Source organism: Talpa occidentalis, unplaced genomic scaffold (genome assembly GCF_014898055.3).
Source record: "Talpa occidentalis isolate TD23 unplaced genomic scaffold, MPIMG_talOcc4v2.1 talOcc4.11, whole genome shotgun sequence".
Lineage (NCBI taxonomy): Eukaryota > Metazoa > Chordata > Mammalia > Eulipotyphla > Talpidae > Talpa > Talpa occidentalis.
This window is the reverse complement of record NW_023601104.1, coordinates 69,834,251-69,861,683: the sequence shown is the minus strand read 5'-3', so window position 1 is coordinate 69,861,683 and position 27,433 is coordinate 69,834,251. Positions and strand designations below refer to the sequence as shown.

The 27,433-nt window shown below is 36.3% G+C and overlaps 1 protein-coding gene across 1 annotated transcript; it reads right to left on the bottom strand.

The window, feature by feature from the left end:
* Window positions 1-434: 434 nt before the first annotated feature.
* SNAPC1 (small nuclear RNA activating complex polypeptide 1) lies at window positions 435-26,798 on the bottom strand. Its single transcript, XM_037503473.2, has 10 exons — window positions 26,633-26,798; window positions 24,389-24,548; window positions 24,043-24,183; window positions 23,353-23,457; window positions 20,516-20,674; window positions 18,498-18,566; window positions 17,791-17,853; window positions 15,369-15,513; window positions 5,518-5,616; window positions 435-3,149 (listed from the first exon to the last, which is right to left on the bottom strand). The coding sequence occupies exons 1-10, from the start codon at window positions 26,758-26,760 to the stop codon at window positions 3,097-3,099; spliced, it is 1,122 nt and encodes a 373-aa protein (XP_037359370.1). The 5' UTR covers window positions 26,761-26,798; the 3' UTR covers window positions 435-3,096.
* Window positions 26,799-27,433: the final 635 nt, after the last annotated feature.

Here is a 27,433-nt window from a genome sequence, read left to right as displayed (position 1 = left end):
TGCAGAAGAGTTCCTTTTTCTCCACACCCTCGCCAACATTTGTTGTTGCTAGTTTTTTTAATATGTGCCATTCTCACTGGTGTAAGATGGTATCTCATGGTAGTTTTGATTTGCATTTCCCTGATGACAAGTGATGTTGAACATTTTTTCATATGCCTGTTGGCCATTTGCATTTCCTCTTCAGAGAAGTTTCTTTTAAGCTCTTCTGCCCATTTTTTGACTGGATTATTTTCTTTGTTGTTGTTGAGTCTCATCAGCTCTTTGCAGATTTTTGTGATCAGTCCTTTATCATTAGTGTTGGGTGCAAAAATGTTCTCCCAGTTGGTGGGGTTTCTCTTTGTTTTTGTTATTGTCTCTTTTGCTGTGCAAAAGCTCTTTAATTTGATATAGTCCCAGCTGTTTATCTTTGCCTTCACTATCACTGCTTTGGGTGATGTGTCTGTAAAGATGTCTTTGATGTGCAAATCACGTAGTGTTTCGCCTATATTTCCTTCTATATATTTTATGGTTTCAGGTCTTATGTCTAGTTCTTTAATCCATTTTGAGTTGATTTTTGTGTATGGTGTGAGGTGGTGGTCAAGCTTCATTCTTTTGCATGTAGCGACCCAGTTTTCCCAGCACCATTTATTGAACAAACTTTCTTTGCTCCAATGCATAGTCTTTGCTCCAAAGTAGCATTTTAAAATAGATATTTTATGCTTATGCACACTGACAACCCCTATACTCTACAAAACATTACTTAAAGTATTTAACATTAAAATCATGCATATACGTGTTGCTAGTTATTTTATTATGATCAATTATCAATTTGACAATACAAACAGCTTAACAAAAAACTAGTATTTGAACTCATTTTAATTCTGAAAATCTGTTATTAAACATGATTATTTTCTATTAAATTCTGTCCAGTATACTTCAATTTCACATGTAAAGCAACCTAAGAACTAATTCATAGCATATGTTCAAAATATATTCATGAAAAAGGTGCCATCAGCTAAAGTGCTCTGTCAGATGTAACCATGTGACAGCTCACAGCTGCTTAGTACAATTTTATTAATTTTAACTCTCTACATTTTTCTGTTAAGATTCAGGCTATATTCGATTAGCAACAATTACAAAATTGATATTCAGTGCAATAGACATGTAGGGATTATTATCAGTGGGAATGTAAATTGGCCATCTTTTGGAGTTCGGTTTGGCAGCAAGTAACAAAATTTTATATATACACAGTTTGACAAGCAAACAATAAATGAGTAAAAATATACACATAAAGGTCACCAAAACATTGAAATAGTGAAAATGAAATAAACCTATACAGGGAAAAGGTAACATAGAAGTCTTGAGATTGCTTACTTGCAAGGTTGGCCTTGATCCTTGGGAACTGACTGGTGAAGAGTTTCCTATACAGCTATTAAGCTTTCCCTAAAGACTCAAACCTGTGTACATGAATCCGTGAGGAAAATGATATACTACACAACCAGAGCCACCTGACACTGATACGCAACTGAAAGTCTTAAAATAAACTTTACCAATTGTTTAAGTCACTTTGAAGTGGGGTTTTACTACAGGCAGTCAAGTCTCTTTGAATTTCCATTTCTATTGACTTATGTAAACTAACCCTGAGATTATGGGGCAGAGCTCTCTGTCTTTTTATTCCAGATGCATCACTTATTGATTTTGTGAATATGGGCAAGGCACTTACCATTCTGAAGTAGTTTCCCCATTGTACAAGTGAAATAATACCTAGTATTTTGTAAGAACTATTGGGGAAAAAAAATAGTGAATTTTCATGATCAGACAAATTCTAGCAAATAATCTGGCATACAAGTAGTAGCCAACGATGTATCCATACCCCCAAGTGCACCAACCCTAGAATATTCAAATCCCAGAAGCTCTGCTCAAAATGTCTACTTTCCAAAAATGCCCCACCTATTACCAGAAACATCTGCATGTCAATCAAGGGAAACAATATTGTCTAGTAGCTATGTGGTAGCATAGATTCAAATAAAGGAAAGTTTTATGTGGATACCATAAGCATTTTGATTTTACAACATTATAGATATCACACCATTTTCATACACAAGATATTTACAGAATTCCTAAATATACAATGCTGGAAAACAACATAAAGTGTAATCAACTGTTAAGACAGGATAAGCCAACCAGATGAAATGTAGATGGTCTGCTACTGAGAGCAATTCAACAACATGGCTCACGTAATTTCCATTTAAATGTCTCAAATGAGAAATTAATGGAGAAAAACATTCACAAAGGCTCAGCATTTTTTTTCTGTGGGTACCAATTCTATACCATTCTAGAATTTACATTACTACTCTTAAGGTTTTATTAGAAACAATATTTAAATGTTGTACTTACAGAATGTATTACATGTATATTTAGGGATGTACATATTCATGTATATATACATGTAAATATACATATACAAAAAGGTTAGGCCAAAGGGAACTTTAAAACAAGTACTAAAGATTATTTAATTGATTACAGAAGTAGAACACAAACTACCTAAGTTACTGATCATATAAGTTACTCACCATATAAGATTCATATATTGAAAAAACAAAGCAAATAAGGCAAAAATTTTATTGCACTTAGAGTCATATAAAATAGTTAAAATAATATCGCTAAAAATGATAAAAAATAAAATATAAATGAATCCATTATCAGGCTATAGATATAAAAGAGCCATTGACATGTAATAAACATTAGTATTTCAAGAAAAAAAGATTTTAAATACAATAGTTAATATGACCAGAACTATAGTAATCAGTATAATAACAGAAAAAGTTGTGGGAGATAGTAATAATCTGAAAATTACAGGATTATTTCTATTATATTCTAAATCCAAATTTATCTCTATTTGTGCAAATGTCATAAAAGAAAATGCTGAAATTAAATTCTGGAGTAAACCCTTATTCTAAGTTTTTGTACTTTTATTCTAGAACCATATAAATATTGCCATTTCAAAGAAATAGCCTACTTTCCCAGAAGAATTATTTTTAATACTGGCAATCTTCCTGTACAATACACAAAATATAAATCTTTTCTTCTGTCAGAAAAAGTTCAAAGTTAAGAACTCTATACCCGGCTCTTCATTCTGTGCTTTCTTTTCCTCTTGGGTGCAGTAAACTCTAAAGACATAAAATTAAGATATCTGTTAGGTCTTAAAAAAAATGATAATATGTCTTTCAACTATATAGATGTTTAATTTGTATACATAGTAAGAATGTCTTCATAGCAAAGATACAACAAGAAATCTTAAAGCAGATATATACATAATTTTTTTTTCTTCAAAATGATATTGCACTTGAGAATTTGCTCATGGAGAGCCCAGTCATCTAAATCCTGCTTAATAAGCTTTTATGAAGTTGTTTCATGTGTGCACACCCTCCCCATAACTAGCATGGACCCAGTGTGCCAAATCTTTAGGCATGGAGGTCAGTGCCAAGAGAGGTAAAGTGACTGAGATTTCTAGTTCCTTTCAATTAAGCCTGAAAACATAGCACAGCACTGGTACCACACCTCTCTTTGCCTACCACAGCAGATGCCATAGCCAACACACAAATGTAAATGCCTGTCTATCTAAAAGTGAACCTAAAAGTTAATATTAAAAATAAATAATGGAAGATACAAAGACATGAAAATTGTGGAAGATGTAAAGATAAACTCCCCATCAATGAAAAACAAAAAAAAAGAATGACAGGGAAAGGGACAAGAAAAGACAAGAAAAAACTGATAAGAAAAGGGAGCGTAGCCAGCACAGTGAGCGATAGGCTCAGAGAACACACCATCCAGGTAGTGCAGGGCAGGGGCCTGGGAGAAACTCCTTAAAACTAATAAAATACCTAATGTGTCTGAAGAGCCAAGAGATTTATATAACTGAGGAATAGTTTGGGGATAAGTTAGTGATAAGTACATGGAAAAAAATTGTAAGGCAAAAAAAAAAAGGTATTAGCTATTAAGGAAAACAATAAATGTATACAGATAGTATATTAAATGGTTCTGCTATCAATGTTTTATGCTGTAAATGCTGATTACTGGTCTAACTAAAATAATGATTATATCTGGAAGGCAGGAGATGAGAAGTATATAACTGTTTGGGATAGGAAGCTAAGGGTATATTAAAAAGAACTGAATCCTTGCCTTTCTAAGTGGGAAGTCAACAGATAATCCACAGACTGAAATATGGAGTAGTAGTAATACTACTGTCAGAGATGTGGAGGTAAACACTTAAATAATTAGTAAAGAGTTAAAAGCAGTTGTCCCTAAGGAGTAAGAAATGGGAGTCACAGAAGAATTCAGCTTCTTATAATGAGCATTATAAAAATTGTTTGAAATATTAAATTATATACATACGTAATTATGACTTAACAAAAACTAAATCTTTAAATTTACCAGCTGACAGATTTTGGAATGTTATCTTCCAGGTAGCCATAAAGGTGGATATTAGTGTTTTAGTTGTTTACTCATAATAAAAGTCACCAACCAAAACCAAAAATTCTAGTCTAGAACTCAACACAAAACTGAAAAGGGCTGTTAAATGCTGACATACGCAAACAAGCGCTCCGATTTCTGAAGGAACAATAAATATTCTCCTTTACTAATCATCTGGCTTTTGGCTTTACTATGCTTCTATAACACCCTATTTCTCTTCACCATCATGTACTGAGTTGGTTTTCTCTTTGGCACAGACTAGTGTGATGCATTCAACAAATATCTACTTGGGTCCACTATGGGCCAGTCACCATGCTCAGATCTGTGATCAAAATTAAAATGGTTCTTATATTCCTGTAGCATATATCTTTATATCCCTATCCCTATCTAAACGTTTGAAACCCTGCAAGCCCTCAATAAACTTACTAAATGAATATAGAACCAAAATGAAAAAGAAATCACTAGGCAGTATTCTTAAGATATACTACATTCACTATCATTTATGGGTTCCCAATTATCAAGTCTAGCCTGCTATAAATGTAATTTATTTTCTCTACTATTATAATTATTACTAAAGATAATAGTTATTTAATTTGTAGTTATTGTTACAAATTATGAAAATCACAACAATGAAATGTCTATTTCCTTTAATTCATGTGCAATTTACTACTACTTAGAAGTAAGCTGTTTTAGTTGTTTTCATAGATGAAAATTTTACATTTTACTTGAATTTAAGATAATTTTAACGTTAAAATCTTTTTGAAATTATATGCAGAAATTTGTATTTTGTGAACCTTGTCCTTTATTAGAAATACTTTCTAGGCATCCTCATGATTAGAGACACTAATATTTTCCCTATCTTTTACCTCTCACCTCTACCATCCCTTGCCTTCCCGATGCATCCATTTATTGTATTATCATTTACATTAAAGTGCTAGGATTGACAGCATGATTAATACTAAAATTCTGCCAATATGCTAAAAATAAAACATAGTCAACCATCATGCTTTTAGTGCTATACAACATAACTTTTCCTTGAGCAGTTTGATAAAATTTTATCTGTACCTGGTTCACTAAAACTTTCATTCTCCTCTTCCTCCTCTGTAATTACAGGCATACTCAGACTTAAAGACTTATCTTCTTTAGGGACATTCTGTATGTCATCTGGAAATAAATGAAAAATCATTTTACATGAAAATATACACTATAGTAACCCTTGAGAAAAATTTGTGCAAATAATGTCATCATTATAACAACATAAAAAACACAAAAATATTTAAAATGAAAGCCAAAATTAAAATGGTAAAGAGAAATATACATTTTAAAATACATATTTTTTAATATGTATTTACTTTGAAAATAGTCTCTTGATCTAAAGTAAATAAAACAGAGGAAAAGGGAAGAAACAAAATTAGCCACACAGACATCGCTGTCAGTCTTTACCACACATAGTACAGGTTAAGTCAACAGGCAATAATCATGTGTCACTTCAACTTTATTACATTAAATAGTCAAACGTAATTTAAAATTTAATACCCTTGTTTTTAAATGCAGATACATTCTCTTTTACCATCACATAATTTCCACAAGGTTTATTACTTCTCTAGTCATTTACTTGTCAATTTCCAAAACATTGGAGGCTTCTACATCAACCTTCTGTTGTTGAAGAATTGAATGTGTCTGTTCTCACTGAACACATACCTTCCGTATCTCAACCCCCTGTATTGCTAATGCTGCCTTATCTTCTCCACAACACTGTTACCACTAATATGTTATATATTAATTTGTTTCTTTATAGTTAATTTCCCTCTACTAGAATGTAGGCTTCAGAATAGCAGATTTTGATTTGTTTAAACTGGTGCATCCCCAGCTCTTACAAAAGTGCCTGGCACTTTTGTAGAGCCTCAATAGAAATTTATTAAATAATTAAAAGTGGATTCAACTATTTTAAAACACAATATTTATCACAGAGTACTTAAGTTAACAAGCACCTGTCAGTATAGGAAGAAAGACACTAAATAAAAATGAGTTTAAGCTTTCTGCTCTCAACGAATGTGTGCTAGGATCTTAATGGGTGTGCAAATTTTAAGGCATGATGGCTTGCTATAAGGAGTTGAGGGCCTCCCTGGTGGCACAAGGGGTTAAGATGCAACCTATAAAGCTGTCCTCAGCCTCTGCAGCACGAGTTCGATGCCCAGCCGGCCAGGGAACAACCCACATGGCTCAGCAGACCTCTCCTGGCTCACCCGTTGCTCCCCTCAGCAGTGTACTTCGGGCAATCTGCCTGTTCTGTTCCCCGCTCTGTCTCTGGTGAATTCTCTCACCCCCCACACCTCTGGCCTATACCCCAGCTCTTGTATGCATAAATAAATAAATCTTTAAAAAAAAGGAATTGCATAAACTGTAGCAATCATCTTCCATTTTAAACAGTTCAAACATAATAAAACACCAATTTCACATTAAAACAGAATTTTATCTTTACTGCAAGTCCCAACTATTACAATTTTTTATATTATTTTCAAGATGACAGATATTCCTTTAGAACATCTTTCCGTATCTAATCACATTTTTAGACTTCAAATTTCTAAAATTTTTCAGTTCACAAAATTATAATCACTACAATCTATACAAAATCACTAATATTGCTCATCCATATCAATTATTTATGATTTTTTAAAGCCATATTTATAACCTAACAAGATCTATCCAATAATATCAAGGGCAGGATTTCTTTCTCTCTTTTTTTTTTTTGGTGTAGAAGAACTGGGGTGTAGGCGAGAGGTGTGGGGGAGGTGAGCGGATTCACCAGAGACAGAGTGGGGAGCAGAACAAACAGATTTACTGAAATACATCACTAAGCAGAGCAGAGGGTGACACAGGAGAGGTCTACTGTAACATATGAATTTCCTCCCAGGCCAGGGATTGAATTCAGGTTGTAGAGGTGATAGAGCTAACTTAACCTCTAGGCCACCAGGGAGGACCTCAAGGATAGGATTTCAGAGTTAAAAACTGACAGTTGAGAAACGACCCTTCATGAAGTCACATGATGGTTAATTACGATTTAGAGATCTGTTTCTACATTAAATAAATTTTTAAAAACAAAGCAATATTCTTTAAAAGGTCTTAAAAAACAAATGCAAAGCCACATAGTCAGAACACTTAAAATTGAGTACACAAAAACTTCCGGCTGTTAACCTCTAAGTCTACATACTAAAGAAAGCTCATGAATTTCAGTCACAGGCTATGCTTCTCAGACCTTTATCCAGAACCCAACCCAATTATATTTATTTTACATAAAACTGAAATGAATGGCCAGCTCATTTTCTATACCATTAGTTAGTAAGCAGAAAAAGGGCAAGAAATATTGCTACAAGTCTGTACACTGAGAACAAAAAGAAGATACCTACTACAAACAAAGCGACAGAAAAACTATTTTTAAAAAAGACTTATGAACTAACAAAGTACTGCAGCACAAAAACAAGTTATAAAGATAAATCGACATATATCCTTACAGTATTTCTTGATGGGTTCATTAAATTATAAAACTCAGTCAAATAATAAGCTCATGATGATAACCCTGAGTCATAGGAGAAAATTAAGTTATGTTCAGGATACACTGTTCCAGAAAATGGGAGAGCATAAATTACATTTCAGTATTTTTTTTTTAATTTTTTTTCTTAAGATTTACTTCTTTATGTATACAGGAACTGGGTACAGGCCAGAGGCGTAGGGGGTGAGAGGATTCCCCAGAGTGAGGAACAGAACAGGCAGGTTGACTGAAATACACTGCTAAGGGAAGCAGCGGGCGAGTCAGGAGAGGTCTGCTGCGCATGTGGGTAGCTCCCTGGCCAGGATCAAATTTGTGCTGCAGTGGCTGTGGATAGCTTCATAGGTTGCATCATAACCCCTCATACCACCAGGGATGCCCTCAGTATTTTTTTTTTTAATTTAAAAAATGATAAATGCACATTGTACAAAACAAGAAACACATACAGAATGTATGTTTTAGAAAGACAGAGACCCGAAAAATTAAACTTTTAAAAAGTATAATTTGACATTTAAATCATTCACCTCAGTTATCCACACAATGAATTCCCTAAAGCGCACCATGGAGATAGTTTTACTGGACTCATATATAATCATGTGGGATGCATTTATCAGTAACAGACCACTGCTCAATCTCAAAACAAATGACTATTAGATGTGCAGCTGGAATACAAAGAACAGACTTAAGTGCATGTCTTATTAGAGTATCGGACCCATATATTTCCCTGAGAGGTAGTATAGGATAGCAGCTAAAGATTCAGGCTAGAATTCAGATAATCATTCAAGTTTCAGCTCTATATATCAGCTAAGTGATCTTGGACAACATGGAAAATGTTTGGCAGATATTGCTACATAAAAACTACGTGTTGTCTTCACCATCATATCATTTTTACCATCACTGATGTTCTTCCAGACACTTGCATGTAATATTCCAGAAGTGATGAACAGGTATAGTTGAAGTTTAACTAATGCAAGCTTAGATAAATCCAATCATTATAGTATGAACCTATTTATGTGCTGGACAGCTATTATAGGAATTGACCCAAGAGAGGCAAAATCCTTCCCCCAAATGAAGACTTTATCTTGTGATTCTTATTTCTGTTAAAAGCACTAGTATTCTCTTAGTTACTTAGGCATTAAAAATCCTTGTCTTATCCCTCCCCATCAGCCTTTGTAGACAGACACTGATTGGCCCTCATATCTGTTGGTCAGTTTGACTAACTCCTACAGACCCCTGGCCAGACACTCACTGCTGCTAAATAGCCTTCACTTAGGGTTCCTCCTCCAGTTCGTTCCCACCTACCTACCATACTACTCCCAGACTGATTTCTTCAAAGAAAACCAACAATGTCATTTTCTTTCTCAGAAGTCTCAAATGATTCCTCTGCCTAGAATATAAAGTTCCCCTTTTTTAAAAAATTATGAAATTGAAAATACCTTTCAACTTTAAAGAAGTGAACTTTTGATTAAAGAAACTATGAAGTAACAATGTAACAAATTAACTCTGCTTTAGAGTATTTACAATATCTTCTAAGCCACAAAGTTGATTAATTGGAATAACTGAGCTATGATCTAAGATCTAAATCAGATCATATTTTAGCATACTCTCATGGGTTAAATTCTCCGTGACACACCCAGGTAAATTCATTAACAAATTCCAGATATGCTACAGAGCTGGTCCTTCAATGTTAATTTCAGAGTTTATGAAATGCTTTAGGCAATTATATTAAGTAATCAAACACCCCAAATGAAGGACGTGATAGTTTGTAAACTATAATTGTTAAGTATTTAAGATACAATGGAACTTCCATTTCTTTCCTATCTTGCATTTGCTCCTCCCTTGTTCCTAGACCACACTGAAAAAAGTAAAAAACACTTGTTTTTTAGATGTTAAGACAGTTTAATCAACTTATCTTTTCTGCTACACTTGCATAAAGTAAAGCTGATTATCAATAAGAAAAATGCCAATAAAAAAATCTAACTATCTTTGACATTTTAGTAAAAAATTAACATAACAGAAGATTTTAAAATATAATCTAACTAATCAGACTTTTCCTCAAATTCTCTGGTTTTGTTTTGGTTGTTGATAAGACTAAGTACTGGTAACAAAAAATCTGCATTTTAACATGCAAATCAAAGGGTTGGACCAATACACAAATGGGATTAAAATATAGAATTGTTCTATCAGGCCAAAAATTCCCCCTGGGCCCCAACAGTCAACACCTTCCAATACCCGCCAGTTCCTAGTAACTAATGATGTGTTTTCTGTCTCTATAGATTTGCCTTTTCCATAATGTCTCTTACAAATGGACTCATACAGAATAAATGTAATTACACAGTATGTAGCTTATTGTGCCTGCCTTCTTTCACTCAGCACAAATTCATGTGAGACCCATCCATGTTATTACATGAATCAGTAGTTCCTAAATTGTTGAGCAGTATTCCACTATACAGTTATACCAGTTTGTTTATTTAATGCCTTTAATGCCAGCTGAAGGTATTTATGCTATTAGTAATTTTCCTTAATTATATTTTAAATAAAACCAGTATAAACTTTTGTATACATATTTGTGTGGATTATAACTTCTTATTACTCTTGGATAAGTATCAGCAACATTTATTGAAGCTATCCTTTCTCCACTACATTGCCTTTGAATCTTTGTGGAAAATAAAATCAACTACATGGATGCACCTATTTTTAGACTCTACTCTTTTCAACTAATTTAGAGTCTCTTTTACACTGTTTTGATTTCTGAAGCTTTATAATTATTTTTCAAAACTATTTTGGCTACTCTATTTTCTTTGCATTTCCCTATTTATTTAGGAATAACTTGTCAATTTAAAACACAATAAACCTCTTAGGGTTTTTTTGGACTGCATTTAAAGTATAAAACAATTTGGGATTATATGACAACCTAACAATTTTGGATCTTCCAATGCAAGAATTCATTCATTTAAATCAACTTTGATTTCTTTCATCACTGTTTCATAGTTTTAGCATACAGATCCTGACAATATTTAGTTACCTACATGCTGAAATAATTTGTGAGTTTAATGTTACTGTACTTCAAAAAGTTTCAATTTCTAATTTTTCATTGTCAGTATAGAGAAATACTAACCCTGCATGTGATAATCTGTTAGAACTCATTTATTCATTGTGGTAGATAAAATCTAAATAGATTCTTTTAGATTTTCTGTGTAAAAATGTCTCTAAAGCTATTTTCATTTGCAAACAAACACAGCATTATTTCTTCCTTTCCAATCTAATTGTCTATTATTTCCTTTTATACCAACTAAGACCTCCAATATTTAGTGTAATAGGTGCCAAGAGAGCAGGCATTCTTGTTTTGTCCCCAATAGTAGTGGGAAAGCATTCATTCACCATTAAGTATATTAGTTGTAGTTTTCCACAGAAGTTCTTTCTCAGTTGAGGAAGTTCCTTTCTAATCCTAATTGACTCATTTTTCGTCCTGAATAGATGCTGGATTTTGTAAAATATTTTGTTTACATATTTTGATATAATTATACATATTTTTTCTCCTTTATTCTGCTATTATGGTGAATCATACTGATTTATTTTCCAAACAAGTCAACCTAATATTCCTGGGATAAACCCTACTTTTTCATAATAATTATCCTTCAAACATATTTTTGGATTCAATTTCCTAATATTTGGTATGGATTTTTACACTTATGTTCATGAAGGATATTGGTTTTTAGTTTTCTTTTCTTGTAATTTTAATAAGCTGGAAAGTGTTCCCTCTTATATTTTTTGAAAGAAAGGGACTGTCATTAATCTGTTCTTATACATTTGCTAGAATTCCCAATAGAGTCATCTGGGAATTTAACTTATCTAGTAAACATAGCACTATCCAGGTTTTGTTTCTTCTTATGCTTTTAGAAATGTGTGTCTTTTAAGAAATATATTTTACTTAAGCTATTTAATATATTGGCATAAATCATTCTTAATTGTTCCTTAATATCAATAATTTTTATAAGGTGTACAGTGGCATCATTTAGCTTACTAAGTTTTATTCCTTTCAGTAAATTCTCTTTAGGATATTTTCTAGGCTTAAAATCAGTTTATTTGCAAATCATGACGACTGGGTATCATTTCTTTTTGAAATTATATCATACCTCAATATGGGGCCTCCCCAGGTGGTGCAGCGGTTGAGCTGGGCTGCGAAGCTGCCCACAGCCTGTGCAGTGCCGGTTCGATCCCCAGTCACAGGCGAGGGTCCCACATGGCGTGCAGACCTCTCCTGCCATGCCCGCTGCTCCCCTCAGCAGTGTATTTCGTCACTCTGCTTGTTCTGTTCTCCGCTCTGGCTCTGGTGAATTCTCTCACCCTCCCGCGCTTCTGACTGTACCCAGTGCTTGTGTAAGTAAATAATCTTTAAAAAAAAAAAATTACATACCTCAATCTGCTAATTACCTGATAGTCATTTTCAAGAGCAATGGCAAGTAAGATTGTGATACTTGTATATGTTACCATCAAACATGAGGTGGTTTTTGGTCTAATAACCCTCACATACTTTATAAAATTAAAGATATAACCATCTATTTCTCCTATCTGAAGCAGGGACTAACAAACTATTGTCCCTGACCACATCTGGCACACCACCTGTTTGTGTAAATACTATTTTATTGGAATGTTTTCTCTATGGCTGCCTTCACCTTATAGTGGCAGATCTGAGTAGCTGTCACAGAAACTACAAGGCTGGGCCTCCCTGGTGGCCTAAGGATTAAGTCTCAGCACTCTCACTGCGATGGCCTGAGTTTGATCCCGGCCAGGGAGCTAACTAACATACATGGCGCAGCACACCTCTCCTGTCTCACCCACTACTCCCCTCAGCAGTGTAATTCAGTCAGCCTGTTCTGCTTCCCACTCTGACTTTGGTGAATCCTTTCATCCGCCGCACCTCTGGCCTACACCTCAGTTCTTCTACGCAAAAATAAGTAAGTAAAAATCTTAAAAAAAAAAGAAATCACAAGGCTCATAAAGCCTAAAATACAGATGATCTGGTCCTTTATAGTAACAGTTTGTTGACCCCCCTAATCCAGAACATTTTTTTTAAAATCAAGATTGAATGCTGGATTTTACCAAATGTCTACTTTGATAACTAATAAAATGAATTCATGCTTCCCCTTAATCTGTTTATATGGCAAAGTATATTCAGACATTCCTAGCTTCCCCATCCTCGCATCCAGGAATGAATGCACACAGTCAAGCTATTCTATATCTGGGATCTTTTATATACATATATAATTTAGAATTTTTTCTATAACACCTCTAAGTGAGACTGGCATAATAGTTCTCTCCACATTGTCTGTTAGCTTTGTAAAAGGAATTAGGCAATTCTTTGGAAATATTTCCAGACTATCCTTAAAAAAGTTAGTATCTTCTACTCTACATTCTCAGTGTGCTTCAAGTAACTGTTAAGGTACATAATCATAACTGTAAAATACTAAAGGTATTTAAATTCAGTTTTTCTTCTACTATATCAATATGGAAAAAATAAGTTAAAAGACTGTAATATATCTTCATATACCACTGCAGCAGCTAGGTGTCTGTCTTATATCAGGCATTAATATTTTTGTTAAAGATTTATTTATTTATGCATACAAGAACTGGGGTACAGGCCAGAGGTGTAGGGGTGAGAGGATCCACCAGAGACAGAGTGGGGAACAGAACAGGCAGATCGACTGAAATATACTGCTGAGGGGAGCAGCTGGCGAGACAGGAGAGGTATGCTGTGCCACGTGGGTAGCTCCCTGGCCGGAGTTCAAACTCGTGCTGCAGTGGCTGCGGATAGCGTCATAGGTTGCTTTTTAACCCCTTGCACCACCAGGGAGGCCCTATCAGGCAATAATATTTAATCTTGTTTCAAAGCTCATTCCCCCGCCACCACCACCCCCAGCCTGCTCATCACATTCCTACTTTATAATAGTGAATAAATATTATGTATATAATTTTTTAATGATACATTTAAAAGTCATTTCTTTAAAAACCAAATGCCAAATATTTTTGACAGATACACTGTTTCAAAAGAAAAGCAGGGGCCTCCCCGGTGGCGCAGCGGTTGAGCGCTGGGTTGTGAATCTGCCTGCAGCCTCGGCGCCGGTTCGATCCCCGGCTGCTCCCCGGCCACCTGAGGAGGGTCCCACATGGCGCGCAGACCTCTCCTGCCGCCGGCTGCTCCCCTCAGCGGTGTACTTCGGTCCTTCTACCTGCTCTGCTCCCTGCTCTGGCTCTGATGAATTCTCTCACCCTCCCACGCTTCTGACTGTACCCAGTGCATGTATAAACAAACAAACAAACAAATAAATGAATAAAAATAAAACATGCCTCTAAAAATAAAAAAAAAAAAAAAGAAAGAAAAGCAGGTACAACTTCATTAGTGTAGCTAATGGGAAATGCAATTCATAGAACGTATTACTTATACTTTATTGTACATACAATCTGGACTCATACACAAAAATTACTAATAAAATTTGCTATGGGGGTCTCCGTGGTGGTGCAGGTGGTTGAGCGCAGTGCTGTGAAGCTATCCACAGCCTCTGCAGTGCCGGTTCAATCCCCGCCGGCCTCGGAGCAACCCATATGGCAAGCAGACCTCTCCTGTCTCACCCGCTTCTCCCCTCAGCAATGTATTTCATCAGACTGCCTGTTCTGTTCCCCACTCTGTCTCTGGTGAATCTTCTCACCCTCCCGTGCATCTGGACTAAACCCCGGCTCTTGTATAAATAAAATCTTTAAAAATAAAATAAAATTTGCTATGAAGAATTCTAGTCTGACTCAATAACTACTTACCTATATCACTTTTGGACAAGTTATGTAATTTGTATGGGCCTAAATCTCATCATCTACAAAATGATGAATTTATTACAATGCCTAGGGTCCTTTCATCAATAAATCCCAAAAATTTAAGATAATTTATTTTTAATGTTAAATCTCACTAGGTTCTCCATCAAACAATATATAATCTTATTTAACAAAGACAAAATGGTAATGGGAGGTTGAAAGTAAGACTCATCTTTTCTCAGAAAGACTTTTAAAAGTTACCTCTGGTGCCTCCCCGGTGGCGCAGCGGTTGAGCGCTGGGTTGCGAGGCTGCCCGCGGCCTCTGCAGCGCCGGTTCGATCCCCGGCTGCTCCCCGGCCACCGGAGGAGGGTCCCACATGGCGCGCAGACCTCTCCTGCCGCCCGCTGCTCCCCTCAGCAGTGTACTTCGGTCCTTCTGCCTGCTCTGCTCCCCGCTCTGGCTCTGGTGAATTCTCTCACCCTCCTGCTCTTCTGACTGTACCCGGTGCTTGTATAACTAACTAACTAAATAAATAAATCTCTAAAAAAAAAAAAAAAAAGTTACCTCTGGAAGACATCTTTCTTCCTGCTGATTTCAATGTTTCTTTATTTCTTTTTTTCCTACTTGCTTTAGTTTGTCCTTGACCAGAAGCAGAATCAGAGTCAGAGGAATCAAGTTTGACTTGACGATGCCGTCTTGACTTGGACGCCTTAAGAGTTAGAAATCCAGTCAAGCACAATGAACCACAAAATGAATCCAAATGACAGATCGTTTTAAAAAAAAAAAAGGACAATCAAGATAAGATTTACACAAAAAGATTTGTCCTAGAATACTTTTCCATATTGGTTTGCTTAATACATGTCTTATATATACCCTCTCTTATCTTTATAACATGAAAAGTTTTCTGTATCTGTCCTCACCATTACTTCAACTGAATTAAAATGTGGTTGTTGAATTAAAATATAGACATAGTTGCATGTGAAACTGAGGTGTAAAGCACAATTGGTGTTTTTTACTTCCTAATAACGTTTTCTCTTTTACTTCTAATAATATTTTATTTTCCTCAGATACCAACATGTTTTTTGAGTGGAATTCCTTACACCTGGCTCCAGGCTATGTGGTCCAGATATGATCACAATGAGCTTTACATCCCCATGGCCACTGTGATTTGTTCAAGAGTGCAGATATGATCTCTATAATAGAATTCTGTTGACCTATTAGGAAGAAAAATTCTCCCTTTCCTAAGGCCCTAAAAGCTGGCAAAACACAAGCTATAGCTATCATGAATAGCACTTGAAAAGAGTGAAAGCAACTTAACATTGAGAAATGGAAGGACAGTCCAAGGACTTTCAAGTCACAGAGTCAATGTATTCCCTTGTTTGTTTAAGCAGAGTGCTGACTAACGCAGGAGTTTTCAGTTAATGTGACATGTACAGTGCAGGTATTAACAACTGTTAAAAAGTTTCCATGCAATGACATACACTTACAACTTAAGAGAATCATAACTTAACTGCTTAATTAATTTTAAAGAGCATTTCAAAATGCCTTAATATATTATACAATGAGTGATAAAAATAGTTTAAAAATCATTTAGTGCTTTTATTCAATAATACTTTGTGCTCAAGCAGATATAACACTAAACAACAGTCACTTTCAATATTTTATTTCTTTTACCAGAAAACGATAATTTCCCACAGGAAAAATGTAAAATATTCAGGAAAACATTTGGGATTAAGCAAGTTAACTCACCAGTGATCCCTCTTGAAACCCCATTAACGTGTATAAAGGAGTGAAAGACAAAACAGAAAAAATAGGAAACGACACAGCTGTAAACAAAACAAAATTCTGGAAGATGGAAAGTGGGAAAGTGAACAGTAGCAAACTTAATGCAATGAAGATAGCTGAAAACTAACTGAATATTACCACAAAGCAAGCTGATCCAAGTGGATCAGGAGCTGGGACTGAAAGAATGAGTAGATATGTTGGAAACCCCCATGGGAAGTAACAGAGTTCCAGCCTCAAAGCTAAACTACTGACCTTCCCTGTAGCAAACAAGAGGTTCGCTCTCTGGAGAGGCTAAACCAAGAAAAGTTAGGTTTGAGGAAATTGTATTGTGACAGCTGAGGAGGGAAGCCCTCCTAGTGAAAATAGGAAAGGTGAGTGAAACCCATATAAGAAATGGTGCACCTCTTGACTGATTTTCTGTAGGCTCCCAAAACATTAGCAGCCAGACTATTTGCCACTTTCCTGCTCAAAATAAAGGATTGCTTTCAGGTAGAAATTACTGGATCCAAAATCAAACACACAAACAAAAATAACCAGTGAATTTAAAAGAGAGAAGGTTACTGTATTCAGCAAAAAAAATAAGAAGATGCATTTTTTTGTAAGAAGAGGTTCAGAGAAGGAAAAAATATTAGTAATAAAAAAGTGAGCAGAAATTAAAATTCAATGTAACGGTCCAAAAGTCCAAGTTAAAGAGATGTCCCTGAAAGTAGAGATTGAAAGCAGGAAAGTAAAATAAGAAAGTTTCAAGCAAGATAAAAAATACTACCAAAGAAATAATGCAAAATATCCCTCAGAATGAAGATTATCATGTTGAAAGTAAGTTCACCATGAGAGCCTAGGACAATGGCTGAAAAAGACGTATAGCAAGTTACTTGATTGTGAAAGTTTAGACCTCCAGGGGTTAAAAAAAAACCAAGAACCTCTCAAAATTGGAACTACTAGAAGCTGGAAGACAAATGAAGAATAGGGCATCAAAAGTCCAGATAAATACCAGGAGAAAAAAAAAGTTAAGATGATGCCGCTGGAGATTAGGAATGCAGGGGTGGGAAGGGGTGGAGCAAGGGACTGCGTGTTTATATAACCTACATGGTGTTACTGGACTTTCTTAACTATGCACATGTATTACTTTGAGGAAAAGCACAAATTGAATTTGAAAGCAATGAGTTCAATCCCAAATTACCTTATTAAAGAAATAACTTACCTGAACAACAACTGAAAAGGCCTTTGATTTTATTTTCGCTAATGATTCTGCCCTTTCACATCTCTGGAAGTAAAATAAATAGAAAGAGTGGGGGGTCAAAACACATAAACATTAAGTGAGATTATGAATTCCCAAGTATCTGTTATCAGAAATAAGATTTGAGAAAGATGGAATAAAAGAAACTAACCTTTACTGGATCCGTATTGAGTACAGACACACACACACACATGTCTCCAGCAGGTGCCAGGATACCTTCCCCATAGTTACTGGCTGTTTCACTCAGAATTTAAAGAATATGAACAAAAAGCTTTGGTGATCAGGCCATTCCCTCCTTAGGCGCCTACACACACTATCTCATCCACAAAGATGGATAGATGGGAGAAGCAGTAAATAGAAGCTTGGGCTCCACAAAGGTCAACAAGAAGAAAAACTAATTATAAAAGCCTTACTCTGCCCCTGTCAGGACTAAGGCACATTCCATCATCCTTTCCTTTCCCTGCTAAACACAGTTAACATCCTCACACCCAATCTATAGCTGATGCAGTCTTTCACAAGGCCGCCAGTAAAGCATGTTTCAAAACTTTCTGAGATATTTATAATACTGACCAAGACTCACAAAGCTTAACATATAAAATCAGTCATACATAAAATGAAGGAGTTAACCAAACTATTACTCCACAAGCAATTACAAAGCAAATTTTTCTGACCTCTGATTTTTGGGAATTCTTGTCCCTCTTTTCTTCTCCATCTTTAACCTTTGATTTTAAGGAAGGATTCTGAAAGAGCAAAAAAAGTTATATTTATCTATACACACACACAATTACAACTCAAATGAAGTACAACTACAGAACAATGAGAATCATTTACTTTTAATTACTGAAACACTGAAAGATTGTTTGAAGTTAGTGCTGTTCACCACCTGACATTATTAAGATCACAGCTAGGTTTCAGAATAGTCCTAATGATGAATAACATGCAGATTATGTAGTAGTAAGAAAATTAGTTTATTCTCCTTTTCTTTAGGTTTTCAGAAACCTGAGTAGCAATGTTCATTAAAAAGCCTTTATTGGGCCTCCACGGTGGCAAAGCGGCAGACCTCTCCTGTCTTGCCCGTTGCTCCCCTCAGCAGTGCTTTCCGCCTGTATGCCCGTTCTGCTTCCCGTTCTGTCACTGGTGAATCTTCTCACCCTCCCGCGCCTCTGGCCTGTACCCTAGTTCTTGTATAAAAATAAATCTTGTGTGTTTCATCAGTCTGCCTGTTCTGCTCCCCGCTCTGGCTCTGGCAAATTCTCTCATCCTCCCGTGCTTCTGACTGTACCCAGTGCTTGCATAAATAAATAAATAAATCTTTAAAAAATAAAAAATCTTTAAAAATATAAAAAGGAGATTTTTAAAAAATAAACAAATAAAATAAAAAGCCTTTATTTATTAAAGGACAGCACTCTGCCTATGAATACACAGGTCATTTGTGTGACCCACTTGTAGCACCCCAACATCCTAATATGTATTATCTCATAATAAAATAAATGTGGGTAGAGGAAGCAAATTAGTTCCTTCTTTCCAAGATTATCAACATCTTCTCATTTTCCTTATTTCTTTTCTAAAATTAAGTGTTTTTTTTTTTTAATTTATTTATGTAAACAAGAACTAAGGTGTAGGCCAGAGGTGTGTGTGTGTGGGGGGGGGTATGACAGGATTCACCAAAAAGGGAGCAGAAGAGGAGAATCTACTGAAATATACTGCTGAGGGGAGCAAGGGCAAGACAGGTGAGATCTGTTGCACCATGTAAGCTGTCCAGGGGTCGAACTCATGTAGCAGTGGCTAGAGATAGCTTGAAAGCACTGAGATTTTAACACTTGTGCCACCAGGGAGGCTTCTAAAATTTAGTTTTAAAGCAGCTGCCTTTATATAATGAAAAGCCACAAAGTAGCAACACATCTTTCAGAAAGACAATATGTAAGATAATATCTATCTAGCATTTTCAAAAACAGACACACTATCAGACATAAAAGTAATCAGAAAAATGCCTATATCTTACTTTTTTAAATAGAAGTATTTACTAAATTATTTGACAAATTTAGCAAGACTAGTCTTTAGGTTTCCAGAGTAAAAAAAGGCTAATGTGGAATACAGGCAAATGTAACATCAATATTTGAATCAGAAAATTAAACTGAAGATCTGTGTTGCTGAAACGTGTAAGTCTGGGAACCAGTCAAGTAGAGCATGTGGTGAACAGAGAAGCACATGCCCTGTCACCACTTCCCCTGCTGCTGTTGCCATGAAGCAAAAGCAAGACTAGTGGCAGCAGACCTCTGATTTTAAAAGAAGCTGAATATCTAGACTTTTTAGCGATGTCCACAAATACTTAAATGCTGGTAATTAAGCCAATTTTTTAAAACAATATTATGATCAACACTGAGTCAAACAAAACATGTCTGCATGCAGGACTTGGCCCTGAGACTGCCAGTGTGCAACCTCTTAGAAAATGCTAATAAGTTATAAAGATTCTAATAAATCTGTGGTACACCAAGATTTTTATTCCCCCAATTACATATATTAAATATAATGAACATAATTATGTAATTATTAATAATCGCTTAATTACATGTTATGTAATTTTATGTAAAAGCCACTTGAAAAGTTAAACAACATTATATACTAAGTAGCAAAGTCAGAACTGGATTCACATATAATGTAAATCAAAGGTGAGATATAAATCACATACTTTTCTGTCTTTGTGCCATTGCTGATGCTCCAAAACTATGTTCTTGATATTGTCAAAAAAATCATCCTTTATCAAACTGAGGGCTTTGTCTGGATTGGATTTATCAGCTGAAATTATATGTTTCATGTTCTGATAGTGATCGTGAACATTCAGCATTTCCTAAAAGTGAAAAGATGAATCCTTCATTTCAAGTTTTGAGGAGAAACGTAAAAGCAAAACAAAATAATATCACCTTCCAAAGTAACTGAGTTGATAAGGAATAACATGTTACAGTATCTTGAAAATAACACAATCGTAACATTATTAATGAAGAGACAGCTTTCCAGAGGTATGAAATGAGTTCAATTCAACAAACATCAACTAATAAACACGGTACAGAGAAACAGTGGGTAAAGACCAATCAACACAGGGCCTCCCCGGGTTGAGCACAGCACTGTGAAGCTGTCAGCAGTCTCTGCATTGCAGATTCGATTCCCAGCCAATCAGGGAGATTCCCACATGCGGACCTCTCCTTATAGCGCCTGCTGCTCCCCTCAGCAGCGTTTTCGGTCTTTCTGCTTGTTCTGCTCCCCACTCTGTCTCTGGTGAATCCTCTCACCCTCCTGCACCTCTGGCCTATACCCCAGCTATTGTATAAATAAAAAAATAAATCTTTGAAAAAAATAAATAAAATGTATCCCCCATTAACTTTTATTAAAAAAAAAAAAGACTAATCAACAGAGGATTGCATTCTAGAATGTAAGAAAATTTAACTGTAGTATATCATTAAATATCATGACTAATAACTAAGATCATATTTTCATTTCATATGATCACATCAAGGATATTTACACATTTCCTGATGCTCAGCTGAAAATTCCTATAAAATGACTCTCATTTATCCTCCACAGAGATGTGCTGCCTTTTACAAGTCCTAAAGTTCATCTGCTATTCCTCATAAACTTCATCAAAGATTCAGCATTAAATGAAATTGAGGGTGATGTATGACATCAGTTGAGGTATCACCTAGGCGCCAGGACCTTCATCCCCCAGAAACCTCCAGGCAAATGGTCAGGTCGATGGGGTAAGGAAAAAGATAGTACATTGCAGGCAGACTTAAGAAATTATACAAAACCAACATTGGGGCTTAGTGTGAAGGTCAGCAGAAAGCTACGGACACATCTGTTACAGATCATCACTGCAACACCTGAGTCAGGCCTAAATTAGGCTATTCAACTCATTTCTAGTGGATTTCGATGGAACTGACTGACATCTGTCCAAGGAATCAAAAAAGACTAAGTAGGGCCTCCCCAGTGGCGCAGCGATTGAGCACTGGGCTGTGAAGATGTCAGCAGCCTCTGCAGTGCCGGTTCGATCCCCGGCCGCCAGCAAGGGTCCCACATGGCGCGCAGACCTCTCCTGCTGCCCGCTGCTCCCCTCAGCAGTGCATTTCGTCAGTCTGCCTGTTCTGCTCTCTGCTCTGGCTCTGGTGAATTCTCACCCTCTGCGCCTCTGACTGTACCCCAGTACTTGTATAAATAAATAAATAAATAAATCTTTAAAAAAAAAAAAAAAGACTAAGTAATAGTGCATGCTCATGCTCACACATGCTGGATCTTCAAAGGAGAAAGAGTATCCAGACATGGGGATCACCTAACTTTTTAGTTTATTGTGTGCTATACTGCCATTATCTTATCATAGGCAACAAAATTCAGGGGAAAAAACACTAGCTAGACCAGGTTTTAAGTTTCACTTCTGTCATTTGCAAGATTGTGACCTCTGATAAGCTACTCAGTCTGAGAATCACATCCTACATTTGTTTAAAATGAAGTAATGCTAAACTAACCTCCTTTAAAAGTATTAAGTGAGCTTGTACAAGAGTTCTAAGCAATGTCAAGCACTATATAAATTAGAGGATTAAGGAATAAAAGACAGTGCTTTACCAACCTGGACATCCAAATCCAGTGTCTGCACCTTAGTGCATCTTACTTCATGCAAATTTAACTTCTCTGAGCCTCAGTTTCATCATTTTTAAAATGGGGGCTATATTAACTCCTCTGCAGGGTACCAGGATGAGTGAGATAACACATGTAAAACAACTGAATATTCCACATAGGTCATTATCATAAATGTATAAATGAAGAAACTGAATCGGAAATGAAACCATTTGCTGAAGGTTATATTTAAGTAGCAAAGGTAGAATTAGAAATCAAATGTTTCAATCTATCAGTCAGATGAATCAGCTGATTCAAGACCTACGTCCCCTCATTTTATTAACCACAGACCTAGAACTAATAAATGCTAGTATGATAATCAAAACTCAGGTCTGCTGATGGAGACTTAAAAGCATCTTCAGGCAGTAAAAGAAAAGCAGAGAAGTATTAAATTTAAAGAGTATCAATGAGAATGGATCATAGTCTATGCTAGAACAGGAGAAATAAGGTCAAAACGGTATTGAACGAAAAGCTCTCAAAGCAAACCTGTAGCAAAGCAGAGCTTTATCAAAACAGACTCATTGTTTTCAATGGTTTTTAAATAAGCATTGTAAAAAGAATCTTAAATTGATAAATGCTGTCTTAAAAAAATTAAAACTCAAATAAAATGGTGGTTTCAGTAGTCCTGAGTTCAAGGGCAGCCTTCTACATCTTTCTGTTTCTCATTGTGTGTAAAGATTTATTCCATAAATCTCAATACATTTAGGATGTATTATTTCTTATAATACCTGAGAGAAAATAATAGTATTCTGTAGTTGGTTAAAATCACAAAAATTTTCAGTATCCAGCAAGTGACAGTATAACCTCAATATATAGCTAACAATAAAACTTCTTTTAAATTTAAAAGCATAAAAGCATATTTACCTCTAATACATCAGAAGTAATAAGTTTCATTACACGATCATTTGGATCTTTAAATTCTTCAGTAACTTCAGTTCGTTGAATTTTTTTCTTCATCCTATATGACAGCTATATAATAAAAGTCTTTTAAAATTGATGCCTTTTAAAGGACAGTTTTTAAGTGTTGAAATATAAACCTGCAGTAAAAATGGTCTATCACTAAACAAAGGCAGCTCTGAGTGTATATTTATCATACAACTCATTTTTTAACTGAAATAACCTGTAAGATGCCATACCACCTGCATGAAAATTCAGATAAGATTCAGAGAAGTTACATGCTTTGCCACCTAATGGCAGAACGAAAACTAGAATCTTATGTACTATCAACCTAGTATCTCAACTGTCACAAGACTGAAGAAATACTGTATTTCATTAGTGGAAGTTTCAACTTGCCACCAACTGACATTAAAACTCTTGGTCCCCTTTCAGTAACCTCTCTAAATGTTTGAACAAAGGAATGAACAAATGCATCGGATGCTGAATCTAATTTTCTCTCCTAACAGCTTTCCTAGCAGGCAGCATCCACAGTCTCTAAAAATAGAGACTGAATTTGCAAACTATAGAATATTCTTTGCACTTTGAGGAGATTGAGGTAATTAATGCACATTGAAACAATTTCTCATTTTGAAAAAACAAACAGTTGAAGTAACATACCAATTTGGGCATTGCTGTATAGTGAAATGCTCTGTCTACTCGTAACTTCCTGAAAATATAAGCTGCATCAAAATGTTGCGCATTTATCAAATCTTGCTGAAATTTTAAAACTTCATCCCAGTCCTTCAGGGCAACTCTAATCTGCAAACAAAAAGTAAAAAAAGTTGTCACTAAATGTAAATCTTTTTGCACAGGTATACTTTTAAAACAAATTGCTATTTGTCAGTTTGTCACAAAAATATTGTACTTATACAATATTTTTTTGTATAGTAGGTACTTGTACCTACTATATAGTACTTGTACCTGCTATATTTCTGCTGGGGTAAAACAAGTCACCAAGTATTACCTTTTGTTTTGGTTGACACAGTTGGGTGTTATATAATCCATACAGCAGATATAAAGCACCGACTCTGATCTGAAAGGTATATGGAGGTAAAAAGTATCGCCAAGCCAAAGCTAATGCTTCTTTTGTAAATGTGTTCTTTTCTAAATTTCTCATTCTACCACTAGAAAACAAAGAGAAAATATATTATGACTCTAAGTAAATAATTAGAACAAAAACTATAAAAGGTATATATATACTTGCTTAAATAGCAGTTGCTAGAAACTGGATGGACATTTCCACCTGATCCCTTCATGAAGCACAAAGACCTAATTTTCTGCCAAGCTACTTACACTAAGCAGAGGCATTTGTTAAGAAAATATGAAACATCCTTCCAAAGCTTCAAGTTTCCTTGCTGAATTGGAAAGTGAAACAAGAGGGTTTACAAATAATTACTAGTTAAGAATGTAAAAGATTTAACATATTAAGGTAACCAAATAAAATACAAAAATGACATGCATTTTAATATAAACAAGATTTTCCCCAAGACTCAAGTTACCTACATCACATTTGTCCTCAAGATACGTAGGTGAAAAAATAAGAGAACAATACAATGAAACCCTCCCACCACCATCACCCTAGCCCTGGGTCCTCCCAAACCTGCAAGGTAAAGTTTATCAAAGTGAAAAAAGAAGCATGGTTGGGAAGCAAACCCCCTTATACTCTAAAACCTTGGCTTTTCAAATAAAAATATACTGAAAGAATGCAAAATACCTACTATAATACTGACAGCAAATGCAATCTTTAAAGAAAATCCACACTCTTCAGTGGTCTCTACTTTTTTCTAATTTTAAATTTTCTTCATTAGGTAAATATCTGGGTAATCTGAGCAAAATTTCCTTGAACTGCCACTTTTCCCAAGAGGGATACAGTGAAAGATCTTGGGTTTTGGTAACAGGCAGAACTTAGGTTTCTGCTCTACCACTTACAAGTTATGTGATCTTGGAGAAATTACTAACCCCCTTAAGCCTCAATTTCTTATCTATAAAACAAGGATAATAATACCTGTCTTTCAAAGTTGTTCAATCCACTAAATACATTAAATTGTAAATGCATTACATTTAGTAACCAATTACAAAATTAGTTCCTCTCCTTTCAGTAACTGTACAAATAATTTCCATCCTTCATCCCTGCAATATACAAACTATATAGGTAATTATTTTATATCTACATGGAGGAAAATGAGAACTTTTACATTTTATTAAGCATAATACCAAGGACTATACACTTGATTATTTATCCTTTTCAATAGAATACATACTGTGCTAATATGGGTACCAAATTCATCTAGAAACTACCCCTAGCAGAGGGAAAGTTAAAAAGTACAATAATAAGAAACATTTATTAAGCATTTAGAGTGCACTTAACATATACTAGCTCATTTAATTCCCAAACTAAATTATAAGGCATTATCAGTCCTTTTTTTTAACAGACAAGAAAACTGAGGCAAGTAACTTGTCCAAAGTCAGACATTCTGCTTCAAATTCAGGTAGTTGGAGGCCACTATCTGTTCTTAACCACTACACCGTACTGACTTTTGAACTACACACTTATAATAAAATGTGTTAAGTTGATAAAGTAAGCATAAAGTGCTCTAGGGGGGAAACAGCAAGAACACATTATAAGCCTTCCCTGAAGAATGTGAGCTGAAACCTGAGGGAAAAATACAGCAGATGCTGGAGCAAGAAAGTGAGTGCAGGGAGACCAAGCTGCAGATTAAAGGGCCCAGTCACAGGAAGGGCTGGAGAGCCACTAGCATTATTTGAGCTTTATCCCCAGGGCAGGGGATACCACTGAAAGGCGAGTAAGCAGGAAAGTGACGTGATCAAATGTGCACTTTGGAAAGATAACTTTGGTTGTTGCATGAAAAATGAACTCAGTCGTGCCGGGTGTAGTTCTAGGAGAACAAGGCCGGAGAAGGGCACAGAAGGGCGACCCAGGTGAGGGCGCGGCAGAGCAGACCCGGAGGCCATCAGGCAGGGACACACTGGAGAAGAGGCGGCCAAAGGATGCAACCGAAGCCGGTACCACCGCCGGGGAAAGCGCGCGGCGTGCACGCCAGTGAAGCCCCGGGGAAGGAGGAGGCAGCGCTCGGACTGTCGCTCTCCTCAGTCCCACCCGGGTGCGGTGATGGAGGGGGAAAGGCAGCCACTTGCGACGCCGTCTCTGAGCCGGGAGACAGGCGGAGAGCAGACCAGAAACACCCACCAGAAGATGGCCCCGAACTTCATGCTCCTCCAGAGCTCGGAGAAGTCCTCGAAGCGCACGCTGTCGGTCTCCTGGAAGCGGCTGAGCAGCGCCTCGCAGTCGGCCTGCAGGCCTGGAGGAGTCCCCATGCCCACCCGCCGCGAGCGGCCCAGCCGCGGGACGCGGGGGAAAGGCGGCCCCGGCGCCCCGCCCCCGGCGTGACGCACGGAGACCGCGACGCGCTTCCGGCCTCTTTCGCTCCTCCTTCTGCCCCCAGCGCGCGGTGCCGACTGCGCCTGCGTGTGCCGACCGTTCTTTTCTACAGGATTAAGCTGCACTTAATTTCTTTGAAGAGATTGATTTATCAAGTGTCCCAGAGCCCACAAAGGATTTTGGTCTTCATTTTTCGCTCGTTTATGTAATTGGTCTATCCTTATTGTCATTCTCTTTTAAAGTGATCCCAGAGTGACATAAGCCAACTTTGATGGCTAGGGAAGAACTTTCCCCTCCACTCATCCCCATATGAAAAGAGGATTACAGAAGAGTTTCCTAGGAAATGGACTGGATTCGTTCTTACAGGTTCCACCCACATAATATGGTACTTAATATGTGGCTCTTTTATAACCCTGGCAGCCTTCTACAATCTTTCTTGAGAAACTGTTGTAAATATCATCCCACCACTAATCCAACATTTCTTCACCTAGACTATAATCTAGCACAGTATAAACAAAATGCATGCACTTAGAGATCTAATTAACTAGTGTTAGGACTGTGATAAGATATCCAGGTATCTCGGGAATGAAAGATTGCAAGGAAGATGGT